This window comes from Camelus dromedarius, chromosome 13 (assembly GCF_036321535.1).
Source record: "Camelus dromedarius isolate mCamDro1 chromosome 13, mCamDro1.pat, whole genome shotgun sequence".
NCBI lineage: Eukaryota > Metazoa > Chordata > Mammalia > Artiodactyla > Camelidae > Camelus > Camelus dromedarius.
Genome location: NC_087448.1, coordinates 57024929 through 57050294, shown reverse-complemented (window position 1 = coordinate 57050294; position 25366 = coordinate 57024929). Strand labels below are relative to the sequence as shown.

Here is a 25366-nt window from a genome sequence, read left to right as displayed (position 1 = left end):
TGGTTCTTACTCATATGGCCTAGATTTCAAACAGGTAATTTGTAAACCTGTAATACATCCCGAATTCCTTAACTGACTTCCTAGAATTGGGTTTTTGGGGACGAGGACTCACTACAACTACCCAAGACGATCAACCACAGGCGCGCGGGAATGTTAAAAGTTTCTAGGTGTGAAAGGAGCTATGTAACAACATTACAGTGTACTTTGCAGAACCTACTTACCTGATGGAGTCAGAGAATCAGAAACATAATAGTTTCCCGAAGAAGAGGTCTGGGGTCCTGTCTTGAATGCAGGAAGGTGACCTGAGCGCCGTCCCCCCTCATCCTCTTGCAGGTCAAGCTGACGAGACAGCCCAGATGCCTGGATATATGTGCACAAAACCTCCCACTGCCCCTAAAACAGAGTCACTATGCACCAGAATTCCCACTAAATTACTTTTTGGCATCTACTTCTAACTTCCCCCCCATATCTAATGCCTCCACTCTAAAAAATAATAATAACACACATATTGGACAAAGCTTTTAAAAATGAAGCAATGGTTACAACTCCAGCAGATCATAAAATGCACATGTTCAGGTATTGTTATGAACTAGAAGCTGCCAAACTGATAAGGAGTAAAGAAAGGTCAGGCTTTTTTTTTTTTTTTTTTTTTAAGTAAGAGTAGAAAAGCTCCTGGTGTGGAATGGTGTACTTACAGTCACCACACTCTCCCAGTCCCAGGCAAGCACACCCAGCCACCGTGGTCAGGCTTAAGAAATAACCCAAATTCCACAATGAGCCTTCTCCTCCCAACTTTTGGAAATCTGAAGCACTAGACTGTAAGAATCCACACCTTTACAGTCGGTCGGCAGGGGTGATGTGGCTTGAATTCCTCAGGGCAGCTCGCACTTGGGGTGCTTTCTAGCTCCAGGACAGTGGCACCTCCAGGGGAAACTGTGGCTGCTGAACAGACCAGGGGTACTGGTCAAACAAACACAGCTTTTATGGTTAGTCCTTTGAAATACATCTTTTGGCACTTCGTGATTTTTCTAGAAAGTGCAGAAGAAAAAGTTGTAGCCCTTTGGGAGTGTCTTAAATTACATGAGGAGCAGCCAAGCCTTGTGTGGACCTGCTGTCACTTGTCCCTTTTCTGTCTTTGTGCTGCCACCTAGAGAGAAAAGGAAAACAGATGTTTTGTCCTGGTGTAGAGAAGCAGTTACCTGAAATTCCAAGGACCACCTGCAGCTTCTAGAACAGAAAAGCAAGGCTGGCTGGTTTAGTCCTGAGATCAGCAGCTGTGCACTTCTGCTTCTAAGAGAAGACCTCAGGCAAAGGAAGGGGTTTCCGTCGGGGCGACCTCATTCTAGGGCTAATACCCCTGGAGAGAGTGTGTGTGTTGGGGGAGATACATATTCTTCTTCCAGTGTTCCAAGGACTGAACTACAAAATAATGCTAAGGTTGCCCAAACTTATGGAATAAACACCCTCATTCTAGGAAAATAAAAAAAAAAAGGAAATGCATGAAACACACAGAAAAGTTTCTAAGATGAATAATTCTTAAACCACTTTTTCTTTTCGTTTCCTTATGTAGATCCATTGTGTAAAAAAAGAGATAAAGATAGACTTGCTGGTGATAGTAGTCCTTAATATCCTGAAGAATGCCACTGAACAAGTTTAATTACTAAAAGCTGGTTTCTTACTGAGTACAAAGTCAAACATAATTTATTCTGGAGCTATAAGTTATCGAAAGAGATGTTGATGGAAATCAGACTTCTCTGCCCTAACGTGGGTAAGCTGTGACAGAGGTTAGACCTTCCCCGACCACCCGGGACCCTGTCCAGCTCCTGCTTGGCTTTATCCATAGCCCCTGGCAATACCTGACAGCCCAGCCTATCTGCCCCCTAGAGCAGAAACTTCTGGAGGGCAGGTATTTTTGTTTGCCACCCAGACACCTGCCTTTCTAGTGCCCAGATCAACATTTGGCACATAGCAGGTGCTCAGTGTATGTTCTTGAAAGAATAAATGAATCTAAACTTATCCTTTGCTGCCTTTTTTCTTTTGAAAGAACTAATAACTTGACTAACTTTAATTTTACACGTTCTGATTGAAACACATGGGTAAGGTAATCATTCTTTTAACGTCCACGAAGCTGATTCTTCTCTAAATCACATTTGGTGCTTCCCTCCACCCCCTCCCCATCTCAAATGGGCTTGATTAGTGTGAGACCATCAAAATAACATTTATTAACGAAAGTACAGTAGATGCGAAAAAGCTGACAGCTGAATGAAAGACTTGACATGCAAATGCACCAGCTGAGTAGAAGCTGTGCCTCACGGCTGAGTGAGATAAATTGACCGGCAGAATTCATTACGAATAGAGCAAGAAGACTAAGCAGAATAAATCTGATTTTTCCTTTCTTAAGATAACATTCACAATTAAAACAGACTCCAGAAGATATACACATGGTGATGAGGATAAGAACCTCGGGGAGGCAAAAAGGAGAGAGGGCCGGGCTTGAGGGTGGAAGGGCAGCCTGGGGCTGGGCCACTTACAGTCTGGGCGACCTGACTTTGACCGTCTTTAAAACAGGGATACACCCCCTTCTGGTCCACCTTAGAGGGTTGTTGTAAAGATTAACTACGGACATGGGATTGCTGTAAAAACTGAAATGTGCTATTAAACATGAGGCACTTTTCATCAATCTAATGACCCTGAGGAGTGTATAAACTGGAGGAGTGTATAAAATCTGTGTATAAAAAAGTGTATGAATCTAATAATTTCTTCCTTATTCAGACAAGGTCAAAGCCTGTGGACACCTTCCAAGGACACTAAGAAAACAGCCTGTCACTTGCCTTCCTAGATCCTGAGCTCCTTGTCTTCCACGACCCTGAGCTCCTTGTCTTCCACCAAGAGGTTTGACTGTATAATGCAGCTAACTCTGGAGATGTTCGAGATTTTAAATTAGTCCCAGAGAAAGGCTGTTTGGGAAAAAAAAAAAAGTGACATAAGGCAGCTGGTCAAGTTAGATCAACTTTGAGAACAGAGAAAGTCAATCTGAACCTATGCGAAGACGTTGTCTTCCCAATCTGGTGAAGGGATGACTTCCTAGTGCGTAACAAAAGTCAAAGTTCGGCCTCTGGGGAAAGGGAATGAATGTGCCTCACGAGTGTGAAGGAGATGAGGCTCCTTGAGCACAGCAACTGCAGGGACGGAAGGACATCAAATGTCTCGACGATCTAGTCTCATCTCACAACTGTGGCCAGCCATGCTGGTGGTTTGTCCATGGGTCAGTTAAAGCAAGACTGGGACTGCAGCCAAGGATACATCCAGCTCCTTTAAATTAATTGGTCTTTTTAGACCAATTATTTTACTTTTTTCAAAGGTAAACTTAAAAAAAATTTTTAAAAATTGAATTATAGTTGATTTACAATGTTGTGTTAGCTTCTGGTGGACAGCACAGTGATTCAATTATACATACATGTATTCTTTTTCAGATTTTTCATTACAGTTTACTACAAGCCATTGTATATAGTTCCCTGTGCTATATTGTAGGACCTTGTTGTTTATCTATTTTGCATATAGTAGTTTGTATCTGTTGATCCCAAACTCCTAATTTATCCCTCCCCTACCCTTTCCCCTTTGGTAACTGTAAGTTTGTTTTCTATGTCTGTGAGTCTGTTCCTGTTTTGTACGTAAGTTCATTTGTGTCAGTTTTAAAAATAAACTTTTTAGTTTACTTGGAAACATGGTTGCCCATTTTTCTCTTCATTTACATTTTTAAAGACTATGGTATCTGTTTACTGTTATAGTCGTAAGTTTGCATGTAGTATAAACACTGTACATTTAGGTAGTAAATGGGTACATTTTAGCTTCTCACTTCCAAACTGCCTTTGTGTCTGGCTAAGGCCCCAAGTAAGAGAAACAGGATCCCGGGAACGGTCGGCGGCACGTTCAAAACAGACCTGAACTAAGGGACGGCGGTTCCCCTTGACACCCACGTTAAACCTGCTGGAGGGGAATCTCCCTGGGAGTCAGAACCAGAGAAGCACAAACCTGGAAGATGGAAGAGCCGGGGAGCCAGAGTACGAGGAAAGTTTAAATGGAAGACAAACCAGACACAATAAAGGAAAGAACACTGGGAATCTGAGATCAGGTTCAGAAAAACGTGTGGTTTGATGAAAACTATGGAGGCTCTTGTGTGTGTACACAAGTGGTTTTAGAGTTTGCAGAAATTTTTCGAAGCTTTCCCCAAACTCAGTACATTAATCAAAAAGATAAATGATGTGAGTAAGAGAAGCAAAGGGCCACAGGATTTGAGTAAGGTAAAGGAGCCCAAGGTTTGCTGTAATAAAGTCTTAAAAGTCTCTTGTTTGAAATTCTTTAAAGAATTTGAAAGAAGGATAGGACATATATGCGTAAGTGTGTGTATATGTATATACGTTTGTGGGTGCTTATGTGTATATGTGCATGTGTCTATTTGTATATAGGTGTGTGTGTATATGTGTGTCTATTTGTGTATACGTGTGTATTAAATAAGCCCACACTGATTTGTTCCTAATACTATTCCCCAAAACAGCACTTGGCATGCGTAACACCTTTAGTGTTTCATTCTTCAATTACTATCCAACTCCTAGTTAACACTGCACATTGCGAAGAAGATTAGAATCTTCATTTTGACATCAAAAGTCAAGTCAAATGTGGAAGAAAACAAAATTGATGATTTCCCAAATTTCCATTTAATCTCTGGCTAAGTCATGATGTTGCTCCTACTTAAAGCTCCTGGGATCTAACGTATAGCATGGTGATTACAGTTAATAATACTGTACTATATACTTGAAATTTGTTATTAGCCAATTATACCTCAGTAAAACTGGAAAAAAAATAAAAGCTTGTGGGAAGACAAGAAGTTTATAAACATCACATATGTTTTCAAACTTCAATAATTTAGGTTGCAGGTTTGATATAAATAATCTCTAAATGCCATATAAAAGCAACTTATTAACATTAGCACAGATGTAAACAATGTATTCTAACTTCAAATGTTGTGACACAAAATGACTACAGTAAGTACAGTTTAATCAACTGACAAGAAAACTCACAGCCTTTTATCTATAGATTAAATATTATATCTATTTATTTCTATTAAACCTCTACAAGGACTTTATGAATGTGTCCATGGAATTCAGATTCAAGAGCACCAGAGAAAACCCGCTCAGAATGAACCTTGAATTTCAAAGTTCAGCCATAAGGTGTCAAGGACCCCAGTACTGCACTGCGGAACACTTGTCTGAGCTGTCCAGTACAGACTGATTAATTGATTGATCAATTGATTACCTCACGTCTCAACTAGTGAGGACACTGGTTAGATTATTCAGCCCATCCACCTGTCATGTACTCAACATCTACCAATCGCATACTCTGTGCCCAGCACTGTGCAAGACACAAACCTGAACAGTACAGAGTTCCTGCTGTTAAGGAGCTTACCTTCAATAGGGATGATAATTCAGGGGTTGAAGAAGCCTTTCTTTGCCCTTTGGGTTGAGTGTCAGTATCCTGGCTCCCATGGCAGCCTGCCCTACAACTACAGCTGTTGTGGGGATTAAATGGGTGGTTATGTGTGAAGTGCTCAGAACAGTGCCAAACACATAGATGCTGTACAGTGTTTGTTGTTATTAGGATCATTAGTTATAAGTATTATGAAATGATCACAAGAAACAGGATATTAACATAATTTCAAGGTATCTCAAAACTTGAGGGATATTTTACAAAATAATTGACCAGTACTCTCAAAATATCAAGGTCACTGAAAGACAAAGACAGACTGAGAGACACATTAGAAAAAAGCAGAGGTGATATGCCAACTAAATGCAATGTGGAAGGATGGACTGGATACTGGAATAGAAAAACAATAGTGTAAAAATAGGTGAAACTCAAATAAGGGAGTAGATTAGTTAATAGTACTGTATTACTGTAAATGTCCTGGTTTTGTAAGGTGTTAAGGTTAGAGGAAACTGGGTGAAGGGTATATGTAAACACTCTACTGTTTTTGCATCTTTCCCCTAAATCTAATTCAAAACAAAACAGTAAAGACAAAAGAAAAGAAATAGGCACAGAAATGTCAGAGATGTTGGAATTAGCAGATAGGAACATTTAAGCAGCTATTGTAACTATAATGAACTATTTAAAGAAAAACACAAATGATGAGAGAAATGGGAAGATATAAAAAACAACTGAATGGAACATCTAGACCTGAAAATTCCAACATATGAAATAAAAATTCACTAACTGAGATAAAAGACAAAGTGCAATTGAAAATATAAGAAGAAAATACAAGACAAAATAAAATTGAAAATAAAGAAGAAGAATAGAAACTCAGTTAAACGGGCCCGTGGGACATCAAGTGGTTTAGCATACATGTAATTGGAGTCCTGGAAGTCAAAGGGATGGGACAAGGGGTGGGGGGGAGAACAGAAAAATATTTAAAGAACTACTGACCAGAAATGTTCTAAATTTGATGAAAATAACCAAAACAACAAAAAAGGGACACAAATGACTAACTCAGGTATGAAGGAAGGAATATCACCATAGATTCGCAGACACAAATAGGCTAATATATAAGAAACAACTTACGCCAGTAAGTCTGACAACTAGATCAAACAGACGCATTTCTTGAAAGACATAAATTACTATAACTGACACAAGAAAAAGGAGAAAATTAGACTAGCTCTCTATCTATTATAGAAATTGAATTAGTGGTTAAAAACTTCCCAGAAAAAAAAAAATTCCAGGCCCATAAAACATAAAAGGAAAAAATTCTGGTGAATCTGTCCAACATAAAAGGAAAAAATAATCTCACAAAAATTCTTTCAGAAAACAGGTGAACTTTGCTCAATTCATTTTATAAGGCCAGTTTCACTCGGATGCCAAAACTAGACAAAATCAACAAATAAGGAAAACTATACACCAATATCCCTCATGAATGGAAATACACAAATCCTTAACAAAATGTTAGGAAATAAAACACAATTATATATACAAAAAAAGCAAGCAGGGTTTATCCTAGGAATGTAAAGTTTAACATTCAAAAATCAATCATTATATTTCACATACTAAAAGATATTCCTGTACTAAAGGAAAACTGTGAGGTCATCTCAATAGATAAAGAAAAATTATTTGACAAAATTCAATACCCTTTCATGATTAAAACTCACAGTGAACTGAGAAGAGAACCTCTTCAGCCTGATACAGGAAATGTACAGATACCCACGCGCAGAGGTCACTAGTAGCAACGATCACACCTCTTGCCTGGATCTTGGTTTCTAAATGCCATTCTCCTCTAAAAGAAACCCTGGCCTCTTGGGGGGAAAAGGCTCATTCCAGGGCTTGGCAGGGAAAGTACACAAAGAGCCTGGAATACCTTCTTGTAGAAGAAGTAATGAAGTATTATAAAAAAATAATGGAAACATACCAAAAAGATAACAGCAGCCAGCTTGCAGGGACTCCCACTGGCAAGGGACCATATGAGGAACAGAATAATGTAATTTACTCACTGGATAAAATAGTCTACAAGTCTATACTGATATAAGCTCATAAATAAATAAATAAGTAGAGAAGGGAAAACTCTTCCTTCTAGAAAAAAGCCAACTAAATGTGAAAGAAATAAATATAGAAGAAGTGATGGAGTTGGAAAAATCATCAGTAGTTTCATTTTAAAACCTGTGGGTGAATGTTGGATGAGGAGTAGGATACTTACAAGTCCCAGAGTACTTGCCCACAAATTACTTATTAATTATAAAGAGAAAAATAATAACTCTACGGTGGATAAACCTGGTGGACACCACCTTAATCAAGTGATCAAAGTGAACATCCCTGGTATTGGATCATGTGACTCCTGACATGGTGCACTGAGAAAGACACATTATTACTTCTGTGGGTGCCCAAACGCTAAAACTTGGATCAAATCAAGAGGAAACATTAGGCAAACTCAAAGTGAGGAACATTCTACTAAATAACCAGTCTGCACTCTTCAAAAGTGTCAAGTAAGACAAGAAACAGGTGAGTAATTCTTCCAGAATAAAGAAGACAATAAAAGAAGGCTCAGTGCTGGACAGTTTTACCACTGATGTTCTCTAAAATTTTCCAGAAATAGAGTATTATTATGCAAAATTATTCCTTCCAGAACATTGGGAAAGGTTGAAAGCTAGCATAATTCTAACACTAAAACCTAATAGCAATATTGCTTTTGAATACAGATGCAAAAATTCTAAATAAAAGCCTAGAAAACCTATCTGAGAACTAGATTTGACAATAGTTAAACCAGAGATGGGGCATCCACTATGCTCTCCTTTACCTACAGCCAGGTGGGGTTTAGTGTACGGACTCAGGCAGAGTTTAACTGTGATAAAAACTCCACAGTCATCTCAAGAGGTGCCAAAATGAGATCTGATAACAACCAACACCAATTACTAATTAAAACTTTATGGAAAGTAAGTATAAGAGGAAATACCAAAGATAGATATTCTTTATCACATTAACAACAGCTAGTGTCAGAATTAATGGTAACGCACATTAATAAAATCACGAATTAGACAAAGATAACTACTATCACATATACTCTTCAATACTGTTCTAGATAGTCTCACTCATAAGATATGATCTAAAAGAGGTACACCTATCATAAAGAATTGCACACAAATTTTTAAAAAGTAAGATTATGTACCTTACTATGTGTTGAAAATCCAATATGAATAAAATTAAAAATTAAATTAATAGTTTACTAGTTATTTAAGATACAAATATATGAAAATGTAAAAACTTACCACAAAATAGCCAGTTAGAAGATATAACTGAAACAAAAGATTTCTTTAATAGCAACAAAAATACCTAGAGATACTCCTAAAAGAGGTATCTAGAACCTACATGAAGGTGAAGAACCAAATGCTGGCAAAAGATATGTTTAAGATTTTAGGAAATGTAGAGAAATATTATATTAATGAATAAGAACACTGAATTTTGTAAAGATGTGTTTTTCTCAAAATAATTCATGGGTCTAACAAAAATCTCAATAAAAATCCCATTAGAATTTACTCTTAAAATCTGGCAAAATAATCCTACAAATCTAATGGAAAAAATAAAGAAGTAAGATAATAATCATATTAGAGCTTTATCCCGCAGCATATTTAAATAGAAATTTTTTAGATGATTAAAGTAATTCAATATAAAACAAAAAAATTAACTATTAAAAATTAGAAGAAAACAAACTGATGGTTACCAAAGGGGAATGGAGGGATAAATTGGGAGTTTGGGATTAGCAGATACAAACTACTATATTTAAAATAGATAAACAAGGTCCCACTGTATAGCACAGGGAACTGTATTCAATAACTTGTAATAACCTATAAAGAGAAAGAATATGAAAAAGAATATATATGTATAACTGAATCACTATGCTGTACACCAGAAACTAACATAATATTGTAAATCAACTATACTTCACTTAAAAAAAATACAAGAACATAAGTGACTAGTTAACCTTTCCTATAAAGGGAAACAACTTTCTAAGTATAACATCTATGTAAAGGAGAAGTTCCTGTGTATGTCTACGTAAAAACTAAAATATGTCCATGACAGAAAAATATACAAAATTAAAGACAAATTACAAACTAAAAAAAAATTTACAATAAACATGGTGGACAAAAAAATAATGTCCTTAAGTTACAGAATACTTTTAGAATAAATGAGAAATATACTGACACTCCAATAATTTAATAGAGGACATAAACAAATAATTCTCTATAAAATGGTAAGTGGTAGGTAAATTGTGAAAAAAACAAACAATATTATTACTGTGGACAAAAAAACGTCACCTGCATTTCAGTACATGATAAATGTTACCCACTATCGAGCCATCAGCTGCCCCCTAAGGTGTGCCCTGAGGGGATTCAGGATGGAAAAATACAGGATACTGGTCCTAGATTTTTAAGGTGCATATCAAATGAGTAATTTCAATGAACCCAGACTCTTGCATCTTACCATACACAGAAAAGCACTAAAATCATTAACTTGAAATGTCTGATGTTTTCTGTGTGTGATTAGCAGTAATCTTTTGATGTTTGACTATATATATATATTCCCCCCCCGCCCTGGGAAAAATTCCTGTATATCCTGGCTCCTCCCTTACTTCTTTAGAACAGTTCCTCAAAGCCATCTGAGAGGCAACTGTCTCCCAGCTATACTCCTCATTAAGTTCCCTGAACAAAGCAGAATTCTCAAGATTTAGGTTAGATTTTTTTTTTCAGTTGACATTAATTATCAGGAAAATGTGAATTAAAACCACAATAAAGTGCCTTTTTTCCACTTATTTTCAAAGATAACAGTCAAAGCTAACAAGATGGCACTGAATAAGATAAGAACTCATACCATCATTTGTTAGACAGTATGTTCCTATAACCTCTCGGTGAAATACATTCCCAGAAGTACGTATTTGGAAAACTTAGTTATGAATCAGTAAGCCCACATCTAAAAATCCATTCTAAGGAAATTATAAAAGATGTGAATATTTACATATAATCTAATTCTTCCAACAGCAAATATTTGAAAATAATATAAATGTCCAAAATAGGGTCATGGTCATTAAATAATCAAGCATTCAAAAAATTTTAAATTACTGTTATTAAAAAAATCATATTTATGAAGAATACTTTAGTAGCCTGGGAAAATGATCACAAAATGACATCAAGAAAAAGTTTATAAAATTACTATTATAATTCCTTTAAAAATCATTATAAAAGAAAATACACTATATTATCTCTGGGTAAGGAAAAGCTAGGAGATTATAATTTTTGTTTTATACTTTTCTCTATTTTGTATAAAGAACATGTATTCATAAAACAGAAAATACATTAATTAAAAGATTTATCAAAAACTAAAGGCTTTTAAAAAGTAGATAGTTGTGTTATCTGACTTCTCTCAGTATTACTGAAAACCGCATTGCTACAGCTACCATGTGCAAAGTTGCATTAAATAACAGGCATACACTCAGATATTGTCACATGTCAGTTTATTGAGGAAATGTGATGCTAGAGATTAATTCTATCCACTTGATTACTTTTCATGATGTCAAACAAAACTCCAAAGGCCACAAGCCATGAAGTTACAAAATTACTTTCCCATATTTTGTTCAGGAACACAAAAATCAAGTTCAAAGAAATGTTTAAGTGAATCTGAAAATTGCCCCTCACCTCTACTTTTTTTCCAAAGGTGGTAATTAAAGGTGAGGGAGTACAGTGGCATGGAGGAAGGATGAAAATAAAACATGTAGAAGGCAAATATTTTTGCTAGATTTCATATTCAAAGTTTCAAATCTTTCCAATTTTTTTAACATGTTTTGCACCAAAAAAGGAATCAATACTTTTCATTCCACTCTTGTCAACTTTAGCCAAAGCCTTCTGAGCTGCAGTCATTTTGCTATTTTTCTGTTAATGAAAATGAGAGAAAAATTGTTACGAATGTAACATTTATAAATCACACATGCAAATCAAGCAAGACCATTGCATGCCTCAAGGTTCATTAGTGGAGGTAAGCACTTGCTTCTTAAAGAGTGATTATTTTTAAAAGTTCTGATTTCTATTCAGAATTCAGACCTAAGAGACAAAATATGTTAAAAGAGACAGGAGACAAAACTGCCGCCTTCTAAAGGAGTGGAATGTCACAACCAATGGTTTACTTTAGGGGAAATAATTCTGGAGGGTGCACTGAGGACAGTAACACAAACAATGGAACTGACAGAGGCAGCATTTGTCAGAGGGAGGAATTACAGCCTTGTATCGCCACACAATGAATAATTCACAACAATCTACCGTCTGATTTTATTCATAGGCTCTATGGGAAACCAAGGACAAGGCTATTATATGCAAAAGATAACCTGTACCTTGAAGCATCCAGGACCAGCAGGAGAGCTGCTCCACTTTTCCTCCAACAAAAAAATACTTTCCAAAAAGCTGACTCCAAGTTACTCTGCCTTTTAAAATTCTCTCTCTTCCTGGTTACTGTTTTTGTTTTGTTTTGCTAGCACTGGCAGAAGGTAAATAGCAGCAGATTTTACTTCAGTGCATCTCTACGTGTTCAAGCATAAATGATGGGAATCAGTAAGGAAAAAAATCATCTTTCTCCCCAGGAACTGTGAGTCAAAGTCATTGCCAAAGTACCTTTTAAGGGCACAGTCAGCATATGATCCCTAAAAACCTGCTTTTTACATTCTGTCACATAATTTAGCAGGCTTATTTTTTGGCGATGGAGAAAAGTGACAGTCTTGAGACAAGTCATCCTCTATCCCCTGCATTTAACTGGCATCCTGGTCCAAACTCTCGTCTCACTGTGCTGCGCTCAAGCAGATACAATGGGAAGCGGCACGTAGAAGAGGGGACAGTACTCCTCACAGAGAAACTCAGAAATGTCCCTGCCTACAGAAAGCCAAGAGATTTCCATGCCCAGATAAATGACATGTAGGTTAAAGAAAACAGTTCTTTAAAAACATTAACTCTAAGGGGAGCAAGTATTAAAATCTAGGTGGAAGTTAACCTATCTTGGGACAGGCAAGGTTTTTCTAAGCATAAAAATAATAAGAAAATCATAGAGAAAAACAATTTCTATATTTAATCCTCAGAAAACCTTAAAATAGTTAAAAAGTCAAATAAAAACACTAAACCTACCAAATAACTAAATTATCTGTGCCCTATATATCATGAAAAGTGTTAACAGTCTTAATTTAGAATGAGCTGTTACAAATGAACAAGAAAAATATTACTATCCCAATACAGAAACAGGCGTGGGGCATGAACTGACACTTCACAAAAATGCAGATGGGTAATAAGCATTTGAAAGAACCACCAACCTTTCTAGCTAAAGAAATGTAGCCTCGTTAGAGAGGCAAAATTTTTAAGAATGAAAATAATACTCAGTGTTGTCAAGAATGTGAGACTCAGGGGAGGGTATAGCTCCAGCAGTGGAGTGCAAGCTTAGCATGCACGAGGTCCCAGGTTCAGCCCCCAGTACCTCCTCTGAAAATAAATAAACCTAATTACTCCTTCCCCAAAATGTGAGATGAATACTTATCAGCAATAATGGTTGGAAGTATAAATTTCTGCTACATTTTTGGAAAGCATTTCAGATATACACATGTATCTCAGTAATCATGAAAAGGGCTCTTGTTTTCAAAGCGTTTGCCCTGAGTTTTAAATTGTGTCTAATGAAATAATCAGAGATGCAGACTATAACTAAGAATGTTTATCACTGCATTAAAACAAAAAATAAAAAAGGCAGAATTAACCTATGTATCCAAAACAGAGGAATGATTAAATAGATTATATTCCATATCGTGAAATAACACTAATGACTGAATACCATGAAACCATTCATAATTTTTCAAAAAAGATTAACAACATGAACATTTTCACAATATAGTGCTAAATAAAAAGGGCAGAACCCGAAACTATATATATGCCAATTTTTTAAAAGCTATGCATGTACTTATAATGATGTAGAAGATAAAGCTTAGTAAGAAATGTTACAAAAATATTTGCTGGGGTGCTTACTGAATTATGGGGTTATTAATAATTTTTGTCCCTATCATAATAATTTCTGGGAAGCTACTAAGCAGTAGAGTTGACAAAAAAATGATCTTTGGAGCCCCTCCCTCTGCCCCACCCCATCACTCTGAATACGTGGCAAAGTTTAGGCACACCCCTGCTAGTAGGAATACTGCCCTTCTTTACTTGTAAAAAGTCTTCGTTGCTTGACATTTTTATTGTCATTCACAATTTTGAATTAAAATTCTTAAGTCACAGAAACACAAGTTAATAATTCTTCATGGTTAAATGACAAAATCGCAATCAAGCATGCAGTTGTTCCTGGATGTCTGCACACAGCATCAGCTGTGGAAATCGACAGTGTGCGGCTGCACTCGGACACACGTACCTTTACAGTCTTCAAATCTTTAGTGTTAAACTTAGTGTAATCTTCTTTTGCTTCTACAGGCTCATCTGATAACTTTAATCTCTGCAACGTTAGAGCAGTGAAGTGGTGTCAAACGCCACCTTGACACTTACATCAATCCGTTAAAAAACAACATATGCAACCTGGACCCATATCGAAGCCAAATGGAGCAGCAGATCCTGCAAAGGGCTTACTTTTTACAACCCCTTAATTTTTTGCCAATTATCTAAGAATAAACCCAGATGTCCCTTCCATCCTAGCAGAGGACTTGGGGTGAGACTGCAACTTTTGTACAAGTGCTCCTTCCATCGGCCCCAATGCACCTAAGCCAACCTTCACCTCATGCTTTCACCTTTTCATGTGAGCATTTTGCACCAATCAATGAATGTGAGAATCTTGTCAAGAGCTAGACCATGGCCTTCATGTGCACATTACACTAGGAACTGTGACACATTTATTATGTAAAAGGCCCAGAGAAGGGCAGATAAGTCTTGATATTTAATGTGGAGAATTGCCCACACAGGGATCACAACTTGGATTTTTACAGATTTTCAAGCCCTTTGTGGAGACACTGGGTTGACAAGGCCCAACATGGACCTGCCCTAGGAAACAGAGAAAGAAAAATACTAGTTTATCATGTATGAGCTATTACCAGACAAACTGCTTATATGCAAGCAACTTTCTTCAGAATACATGTTTCTACTTAAATTAAGACAGCAAGGGGTATTAGGTGATGCATATTTTTACTAGAAAAGTACCTTCAACCAGGAGAGCAGAGCTCACAGGTAACCATGAGGAAAGCTATGAATATATTCACCCCTCACTGATGAGTCAAATAAAAAATGTTCACAGCAAGAGCTTATGACAGAAGGCACTTCCTTATAAATAAAAAATGTTCACTACGATGATGACTGACTTGTTGGAGTGTTTGGATGGTTCACTATTAAACAAGACACTAGTTACAGGTGCTTATGAAAAAGAAAAAAACTGTGGGAGCCTCTGCACTTAACTAGTTTTTACGTTATTCCCAGCATGCTGTTGAATATGTTGGGAAAAAAACATAATTGTTACATTACTTAAATATTTATTATTTAAAAGAGTGACTTACTATGGATTTTGGGGGATGTTTCAAGAAGAAATAGAAAAGTGGCTCAGAAAGGGGGTAACAAAAGGTCTGACTAAATGGGTAAGTTCTGGAAAAAGAAGGGCAGACCACAGAGCACACTGACATTAATGCTGAGATTGGTCTTATTCTTACAAATGATTTGCAAAGAAGGAACGCAGGAACATCCCCACATCCACTGACTGCATTCTGCTCCACTAGCTGATGGTGATAAACTCAAAAGATGGAAGTGGGTGAGGACTGGAAGCCGCGCTTCAACGTAGGCAAACATGAGAGCAAGAAAATAATGCAACACGTGTTACGGAAGATGGGCTCCGTGCTACGGATTACAACACAGATGCAAAGATACCTGACAGCACTGGAACGTCACTTCCTGCAAACAATCAACTTTATTACTGTAAAATTCAACCAAATGCTGGACACAGACAGGAAAACTAGCAGAAGAGGTTGTTCTACACTGGGTTGAACTATGGTACACCATCCAGTGGAGTCTGTAAGGCGCACGCCGGAGCCCCAGGAAGACGCAGTGGAGCAGGAAACCTCAGAGAGCAACTGAAATAATTCAGGAGTTGAAGCTGAGATGTAGGAGAAATGAGATGCTGAGATCTAAATCTGCGCTTGGCCAAGTCCTGCCCATGGGCCAAGTCCAGCCAGACGTCTGTTTTCCTAAATGAAGTTTTACTGGAACACTGACAAGTGGAGCATGTGTTTACCTCCCTGTGTCTGAGCAGCGCTCATTGGTCTGCAAGCAGGCCTGGACTGAGGGATGCTACTGTTTGCCGACAGGTGTGGTTTATGACTGGCCTCTCTATTCTCTGTATCTGGGAGACAAACGCAAGCCGCAGCCCACGGTGCAGAGGAGTTGTGGGTAGCAGTCTGAGAACATCTGGAAGAAGAGAGGTTTTCCACTGACAGATAAAGATTACACACAAATTGCACTGCTCATTTCGAGCACAGAGAATAAAGTCTGGTCATCCTTGCTCAGTGGATTCTCTGTGCTGCAAAAATGATGCTCTGTGCACCTCTGTGCCCTTGACAATTAGACTTGGCAAAATGAGTTTTAGTTATATACAGAATATTCCTGGTGATTAATTATAGGATCTAGCTCACTCAAGGAGATTTCATTTTAATTATATATCTCTAATATTTTGACATAGATATCTGCCTAAAACCAACTCATTTTATTTTCATAGCACTTTGTCATTCAGGTAAAATCCACAAAAATAAAAATATTGATGGAGAGCCCACATAATATCATTCCACATAATATCACTCCATGCACAGTGGATTAAGTGTGCTTTAAAATATACTAGAATATACTGAATCTATGTGGCAAAAGTGTAATATTTTCCCAAGTCCTCCAAATATATCTTCGTCACAGCTTCTTACCTTTGATGGAGGGTTTGGTACTGCAGCTGGAGGTTCTGGAAGGCTGAGGAACGAACAATAAAAAGCATAGTCATGGTTTTTCATAGACAAGCAAACAGATAGACTGGATCAACCTAAGACTTAGTAAGTCCTACTTTCATCTAATAGAGTGAAACTTCTCTAAGTGACTAAATCTTCATTTAGCTATTTAATTCTCTGTATTGGAATCATCTGAGCTAAAAAATAAAATTAGAACTCGTTTGTTGAAAAGGAATTGCTTTTCTTTAGCCTCGATACATTTGCATCTTGGTATTGTATTTTTTCATCATAAATGATGAATCTAGCATACATTTAAAGGTGAAAATTGTTTTAACTGTTGACAAAAAGTCACACAAGTCTTACTTTTCTTCTATTAAAGAGAAGTTTAATTGATGTATCTTTTTCCTTAAGTCTTTAAACAAACCTTAAAAATTTCAGCAGAAAGAAAAGAATCTTAAAAAAAAAATGGAATATGGACATAAAGTCTTTAACAAGCAGGTACAAAGAATCCAGGAAAATATTAAACAGAAGGATATGTTTATCTATTCAAAGCAGGCTTTCAATATACTGTATTACTATACTACTATAGGAACCAGTTTCCACTAATTGTTTTTTAAAATAGGACCCAAAATGCACTTTGCTAAAAATAGCAACTATATACATTAAAAAGTCATTTTATCTTCATGTATCAGAGGAGAAAGTTATTATAGGAATCAGGAAAAGCTATTAAATCATCACACAGAAAATCTTAACAACAGTTGCTAAAATACAGAAAATAAACATTTTTTTTTTCAGGTTAAGTCTTTATATTTTATTAAAGGTCTCTATGAAGGAAGGAACACAAATCAAGTCATTCTCAAACACTTCTTCCCCCTCAAAGACACAGATTGTGTTTCTTCTTTCTTTGAATTCCAAGTGTTGGGCATAAAAAAAAAAATCCTTAGTGAACACCTAATAACAATAAAATTTAAACGTAACTTTCAAAACCTTTAAACATAACTTTCAAAAATATTCTACATGCCATCTACTCTTTCCTCTTCACCTTTATTTCTCTTAAAATGATCACTAGGAACCAAACTGGTTAAGTCTGACTGGTGATAAAATTTTAATAGTTTACCGTCTAAAATCATACAACCCATGATTCCAATTGTAACACTCAGGAGTTTCCGTTCCTCAACAAGTATCCATTAAATTAATTTGTTCCAATCAAAAAAAAAATGTCCATTAAAAATCACCTCCAAACCACAGAGCTTATGATATAACTCAAGAATAATCTCATATCATAATGCACCCCAATGTTCATAGCAGCACTATTTACAATAGCCAAGACATGGAAACAACCTAAATGTCCATCAACAGATGACTGGAAAAAGAAGTTGTGGTGTATATACACACAACAGACTACTACTCAGCCATAAAAAAGAATGAAATAATGTCACCTGCAGTAACATGGATGGTCCTAGAGATTTCATACCAAGTGAAGTAAGTCACACAAAGACAAATGTCATATGATATCATTTACATGTGGAATTTAAAATATGATACAAATGAACTTATTTACAAAACAGAAATAGGCTCACAGACATAGAAAACAAACTTATGGTTACCAAAAGGGAAAGCCGGGGAGAGATAAATTAGGAATTTTGGATTAGCAGATACAAACTACTACATACAAAACGGATAAACAAGGAGTCCTACTGTATAACACAGGGAACTACATTCAATATCTTCTAATAACCTATGATGTAAAAGAATATATATATGAACATATATCGGAATCACTTTGCTGTATACCAGAAACTAACACAACCTTGTAAATCAACTATTACTACAATTAAAAAAAGAGAATAATCTCTTATCAGAAAAAGTGATATGAAAAGCCATAAAGAAATCCTATTTCTAGGAAACCAAGAAGCACAGCTATGCTTAATTATGACTGAAGATGAACCATACTTACTTTAAATATTTAGATAAGGCATCACTTAATTCTTTAGGGATGTAATCTGATATCAGACCATAAGCATAACGAATATAATCCTCTGAAAGAAACAGAGAGTGAAAGAAAAAAAATTAGTAATAATTATGGCAGTTTTACAGCTAAATTGATGAGGGTTCAAGTTTTGGCGCTGTCTAGCCTCAGAGTCACTTAAGTTGTTAGTCTCAGTTTTCTTATTTGTGAAATGGGGATGCTCACATCTGTCTGTCAGAGTAGTGGGGTGACGTGACAGATGAGGTATCATGCAGGATGATACCAAAGACACGATGAAATAATAAAGTATATATAGTACAGTAGCTGCCCTCTCAACTATGGTTAGGAATTCAGAGTTCTTTTCTTAGTTGAGGTCCTTGAATACAAATAAAGTTCCAAAATCAGCTGTAACAATATGAAATATTCATGTCTTTTTAAAAGATTAATCTTTTCTGGGTCCATTTCAACACAAAATAAACCTAATTATTGAACAGTAATGAGAACACTTATTTAAGAGAAATAACATGTGATATATCCCTATTAAGTACTTGCATTATAAGAGTCCTGAACACTATATATACTTCCAAACCAATAAAATCCTTAAAAAATGTAAAAAACAAAACTCAGCACAGTGTATATTCATTACTTCTAAAGCATTTGGATTCTCCATATTAAAATGAAGCTCTGGTATCAGTTAAATACAGTTACATAAGAGAAAATCTGTTTTAAAGCCCTGTTGCTTAATTCAGTATTTTTTGCAGAATACTGGGGGTTAATCAAATTTAATAGATGGCATAATCACATGGGGATATAAACTACCAAACGCAATATCCCAGGTTTGTTGCCGGGATATTCAGTTTCTTCTTTTTTTCCCCTTTCTCTTCTACCATCAACGCTAGGATAACAATTTGCCTCAGTATTAGTTAGAAAGTGGCTGCTGCCTGGACCACCTGATCTCAAAAAGTCGTCAGTAAGAGATTTTCATTGCCAACATAGAACTGAAAGTTATCACTAGACCCTTCTTAAAAATCTGTTCATGGTTTTGAGTTATTAATTATCCAATGATTCATGAATAGACAAATAAAGTTATTTTCAGAAAACCAACATATCATCTGTTTGCTTCTGCTGGTAGCATCTCAAGCTAGAGATCTAAAAAAGGAAAGCGTGTAAAGAGTATAAAGCTTACTTAATGGCTGGGACCCTCAATGGCAATATCGCCAAGCCCAGATCCTTGTATTTAGAGGCTGGTACAAACACTGGACTCAGAGCAGAAGACCTGGCCTGCTAGCTAGGATGGATCATCTTGGATAAGTCATTTACTTCTCTGAGATCCTGGTTTTTCATTTTTAAAATTAGAAGATCTGTCTAAATAACCTCTAACACCCCTTCTTCTACTTTAACAAAAATCTACAGTTTTATCCATCCATACATCCGTCAAACCATTCATTTATCTCTGTCCGTCCATCCATCCATCCATCCATCCATCTGTATCAGTCCTTTCTCTTCTGTTGTTAAAGCCCATCAGAGACACTGACATCTGGTAAACTCAGATGTCAAGGGCAAGCCCACCACTTCAGAATGGCAGGAGCCAGCTATCATCTGTATGTGCAAGGTGTTATAAAGCAGATTTCTGCAAATCAAAGACTGACTGAATTAGCATCAATTACCAACAGGCCACTGGTCCTAGTTTTATTTTTATTTTTTAATAAATAAACTCAGATGTTTTAGAGTTGTATACCTAGAACAAGGAACACTAAATTGGAGCTTGAAGTAAGAATCATTTCCGCCCTACCATTACAGAACGTTAATGGCGTTATATAGCTGCTTTTATTCAACCACATATATAAAAACAAGGGGACACTACACTGGAAAAAGCAAAATAATGTACCGTAATAATCTAAAAGAAAAAATTGCCAAGTGAATAAATTTTCGCCTAAAATCAAAATATTGAGACCTATGGTTGGACCTATGCTTCTTGAGAGTAAGATGCAAACAGATGCAGCTCACAGGAAACCCTTGTGCCAAACGAACATACAACAAAAGGTGATGAGCGCGGGCTTAAGAGTCAGTCAAGCTCCGTTAGCCCCGCTCTACCAGGTACCAGCTGTGTGACTGCAGACAGTCGGGACTCTCACTGTAAAATGAGGCTTAGAGGGAGGGTCAGATGAGACAATGTGTGCACACTGGCGATAGTAAAAGGCTCGGCACACAACACGCCTGCAATAAATGACAGCCAGAGTTGTAAGTATTATTGTTACTATCAGTGCAAAATACATGTTTGTTGAATGAATGATTTAAGTATCAATTAGTGATAGGAATGATCTAGGGCAGAAATACAACTTGAGTCTGAAATAAAAGAAGCACCTGCCACGAGATCTATGAGAATGTATCGGCAAGAATGTGAAGCGTCTGAGACATTAAGATTTTAAATTGTCAGACAGGCACTTACACATCAGCAACTTACTCCAGAAAAAATAATTTCTGATGAAACGATTTACTTACCTTCCTTGTCACTGGAAACCTGATCACCGGAGAAAAATGCAGTGGACTGCACCCGGGCACTGACATTTATGTTGTTGGTTTTTAACGCTGCCACAGTCTGATTAACCTATGAAATAACCAAAAGGGGAATAACTGTATTTTCATCTAACTTTAGAAACCTATGACTTTCCAGATGTTCCTCAATCCACTGAATATCCAGGAAGAAGTATTTGAGGACCCAGAAATACCTTCACCAGACACCAGAAGATGAGAGATGGCTGCACACTGGAGAAAGGTGAGCAGTAGTGACAGCACTGTGAGCTGAGCTCAATACATGGGCTTTCTGAGGCCTACATGGTGTGAGAGCACTGACTCTGAAGGCAGGCTGCTTGGGTTTGCTCTGTGACCATAGGCTAGTCACTTACCCTCTCTGTGCCTCTATCTATGAAATGGGGATCAAGACAGTACCTCACAGGACTGTTGTGAGCATTAAATGAGTTAACATATGTTGAGCCCTTAGAAAAAAACATGGTACAAAGCTTACATGTAATGATTTTCTAAACAGAATAAAATAATATGAGTTTCTCACTTCCTAGGAATTTAAGAAAGGAAACACAATAAATATAAACTTCACGTTATTACCATTTGCTAAGAGCAAAAACTAAATGCCAAAATTCTGCTCTGCACTTATCCTCATTCTTCACCTACATAGAATTCTACTAGTGGAAATACTATTAGTGCAAATAAAAAGAGAAACACAGCCACTTTTCACATCTTTTCACTGTTTTGTACATAGGAGCCTGATTAATTCTGCAAGGTTCATTTCCATGTTCCCAGGTTTCCAGTGTGCCCAGGAACATGACATGACAAACATGTTTTTCATATACAAGACAGAAGAGAATCTTAGGAATCAGTCTATAGCTGGTATCCATTGAACTTGCAAAAACTTTGTCATTAAAAGATCTGGTCTGGTGAGATTCTGAATCACTGTGAAAGTTCACAGTATCTTTAGACCAGTGGCTTTTTGTTTACTATATCCACAGTAAGAAACACACAGCAACCCAATACCCAAAAACATATATAAATATGTTTCACAGAGCCATACTTATTACTTGTCCTTACTCTGTGCTATCTTTAAGTATATCCTATCCTGTCCTATCCCATTCCATGAGAATTACTAGTTGTGATCTACTAAATTGACTTGAAAAACACTGCCCATGCCCTTATATTAGGTCTAATTCTTAGGATCACTAAAATACAGGGTTTGCCTGGAAGATGACCCCCATCAGCAACCAGACACTTCCTCTTGGCCTGAATCCCGTCTGCCTGGTCCCCTGGCAGGCCGTGTGTGAGCAGCATCAACCTCTGAGACACCTGCAGGGCTGACCGCAGCAAAGGCACGTAGCCCTGGGATGAGCCGGCTTGGAAGGCTCAAATCTTCACCAGCAAATAGCAAGAAACTCTTCACTCAGTGGTGAGGATAGCGGGGAAGTGAGGATGCAGGTCAAAGGAATACATCAAGCTAAGTCCAGAGAGACATGAGTTAGGGAGAATGAAAAGTCCTTCTCACACTTGGCGGTCTTTGTTACAGCTTCTCTCTTGTAGTTGGATGTACAAGATGGTGTTTGGGTTCAGACTTAACACCTTCTCTAAAGATGTTTAAAAAGGAGCATTAAACTCTGTCTGCCACAAGGCACTAAAGAGGTACTGTACCTTTTTTTCCAGCCATTTTAATGTCTTCTCTTTGCTGTACTTGTAATATTTCTTTTTGTCTATTTCTGTATTAAATTAAAAAAATGCAGTGGATTAAACAAAAAATAAACTCATAACATTAATATCATACACAAGATAACAATTTTAAAATATTTTATAATATTTTATATTCTTGAAAAACTCAATTTATAACCCTGAGAACATACTTGAGACATTAAAAAAAAGGCTCTGAACAGAACTGGGGTACCCCTGGTTTCATCCAACTATTAGATGAGTAGGAATTTAAGAACATTATCAAGTGATACAGTAGTTCTCATCACAAGGAAAATTTTTTTTATCTTCTTTTTATTGTATCTATATGAGACGGTGGATGTTAACTAAACCTACTTGAGACAATCATTTCACAATATATGTAAATCAAACCATGATGCTGTACAAATTAAACCTACACAGTGATGTATGTCAATTATTTCTCAGGAAGACTGAAAACAATTATACAAATAAATCTGGAGGAAAGGTAATCTTTCAATTGAAGTGTAATTGACATATAATATCATATTAGTTTCAGGTGTGCAGCATAGTGATTTGATATTCATGTACATTCTGAAATGGTCGCCACAATAAGTCTAGTTATGCCTGAAAAGGTAATTTTTAAAACTCAGCCGATTAACATAGCAAGCAACCTTCATTTTTGTGAGTAACTTTAAGCTCACCTCAATTTTCAATGAAAGACTTCTTTTCTAAATAAAAAAGGAAATCTCAAGAAAGAAAACTGAAGCTAAATGCAGATGCCTATGAAGTTACTGCATACATTCAGGAAAAGAATCTTGTTAACTACTTAGTACTGTTCTGGTGGGATTACCGGAGAAAGAAGAAAAGATCTGTCTATCTTTTAATGTATTACCAGTATATCCATAGCCATTTCAGGGGAATTTAGATTTATGATAGGCTCAATTTATGGGGATAAAAGTTTCATCTCTTATAAATTATACTTCCTCTCCTCACAATCCAGCTAGCTTTATATACATTATATATTGTATATATATACACACACGCACATATAAATAACAGCTTAATGTCATATGTGGTCTATGACATTAAGCCATTATTTCCTTGGTAACACTTCATTCATGGGGTTTCTTGCTTTCTGTGCAAGCAGCAGAGGCAGCACTTCCACTCCCAGCCTCCTGCCTCCATGCAGGAGTTATTTCTGTGACCCCTGGAATTCCCACGGCCAGATGCAAACTCGCCACATGTGACTCTGCTGGAGTTACACAGGACGACGCTTTCTCTTTCCTCCGTAATCATGGTGGGAAACGGAAACCGCTTATTGAGGGATCATTTTCTGCAGTCTGTTAAACTGCTTGAGTTTCACTGAAGGTTTGTCTGGGGAGGGGCTGGCCGGGGCTCTTGTACATTTCCTCCCCGTTTCAGCCTGTGGTTGTCAAAACTGCGGGCAACAGGAGGCGGATGGAGTTGGGCTGGACCCTTGCACCCATCTCCTCAGGATGTGTCACTGGAATAATGAAAATGAAATAATGAAAATGCAGGAGTTTGAGAATTCGAAGGCACAGTGCCTGCTCTCCTGGAGCCAGGACGGCCTGGCAAACAGCCTGCTAAGGAACCAAGGCACTAGAGACTGGACTCAGCCTCTCCGGAGTTGATGTAATATTTCTTTGCACAAAAATAGAGGAAATTCTGAGAGCATACAGCAATCACTCAATACACGCACACTGCTGAATGAGCCTCAGATGTTCTGATCATTGCCTGGGACAATCTCCACAGCTCAGTGGTCATGTCTCTCCTAAGAATCCTACCCTGACTCTGCCACTCTCTTTTCTCTTGCCTCTACCTCCAAATTTCCTGAAAGGATGTTCCACAATCTGCCACAGCTTCCCTTCCTCTCGCTCACTCCCTGAACCCCTTGCAGGCCCCTCCTTTTCCTCTAGAAATGGCTCTTTCAGAAGAAGGAGGACTGGGCTCTGAGCTGTATTGCTGGGGCTCCCACACACCCAGCACACGATGTCACCTCGGGAAGTCACCTACTGAATGATAATGATGCACAACAGCTGGCACACAGCACATACGTAACATTAGTGAAGAAAAAATGAAATGATAACTTGATGTTAACAGTAACATCAGAAACTAGTGTAAATTCAGGCCTGTGCTAAATTCTTTATACACATTTCTTCATACACACATTGAATGCTCAGAATGAATCTCAGGTGAAAACTACTATTCGTCCCTGTCTCAAAAGACTAAGGTTTGAGTGAGGGTAAAGAAATTGTTCAAAGCCACGGAGCTGGTGAGCGGGAGCATCCAATCCCTTCTCAAGCTACCTTCAGAGCCATGGGTCTGCTGTTCACTTTGCTGAGATCAATTAGCCCTCACCCTCCTCAGTACTTCTGACCCTTTCTTTGTGGGAAAACACTCCACCACGGTTCTGTAAAACCTTTCTCTTGGTCTTTCTAATACCTTTTCCTCTGATTCTTTTCCAGCTCCACTGCACCCTCCGTGGACGCTAACTTGTATCTTTCTCCAGGGGTGACTTCATCCCGTCTCAGAAAGAATAAGCAAACTCATCCAGGAAGCCCTGGGCTGAGGCTCTTCCTCCCAAACCACCCTCCTGGTCACTCAGGCTCCAGTCACTCCTGCTTTGCTTCCTACATTCCATCACTGCATTCCACGGGAGACGGGAAGGA

The 25366-nt window shown here is 37.4% G+C and overlaps 1 protein-coding gene across 6 annotated transcripts in view; it reads right to left on the bottom strand.

Moving 5' to 3' along the window:
* Window positions 1–590: 590 nt before the first annotated feature.
* RNASEH2B (ribonuclease H2 subunit B) overlaps window positions 591–25366 on the bottom strand; it is a 61839-nt gene continuing 37063 nt past the window's right edge. For 3 of the 6 annotated variants that reach the window (XM_031465976.2, XM_031465973.2, XM_031465974.2), the window contains 6 exons: window positions 22665–22729; window positions 20973–21078; window positions 18459–18540; window positions 16484–16526; window positions 13954–14034; window positions 11022–11453 (listed from right to left, as the gene is read on the bottom strand). In XM_031465976.2, coding sequence (XP_031321836.1) covers window positions 11337–11453; window positions 13954–14034; window positions 16484–16526; window positions 18459–18540; window positions 20973–21078; window positions 22665–22729 — 494 coding nt within the window. In that variant the 3' untranslated portion in view covers window positions 11022–11336. Of the gene's footprint in view, window positions 1148–2831; window positions 2958–11021; window positions 11454–13953; window positions 14035–16483; window positions 16527–18458; window positions 18541–20972; window positions 21079–22664; window positions 22730–25366 lie in introns of those variants that run through there. The other 3 variants (XM_031465977.2, XM_064493181.1, XM_031465978.2) reach the window with 3 other exon arrangements.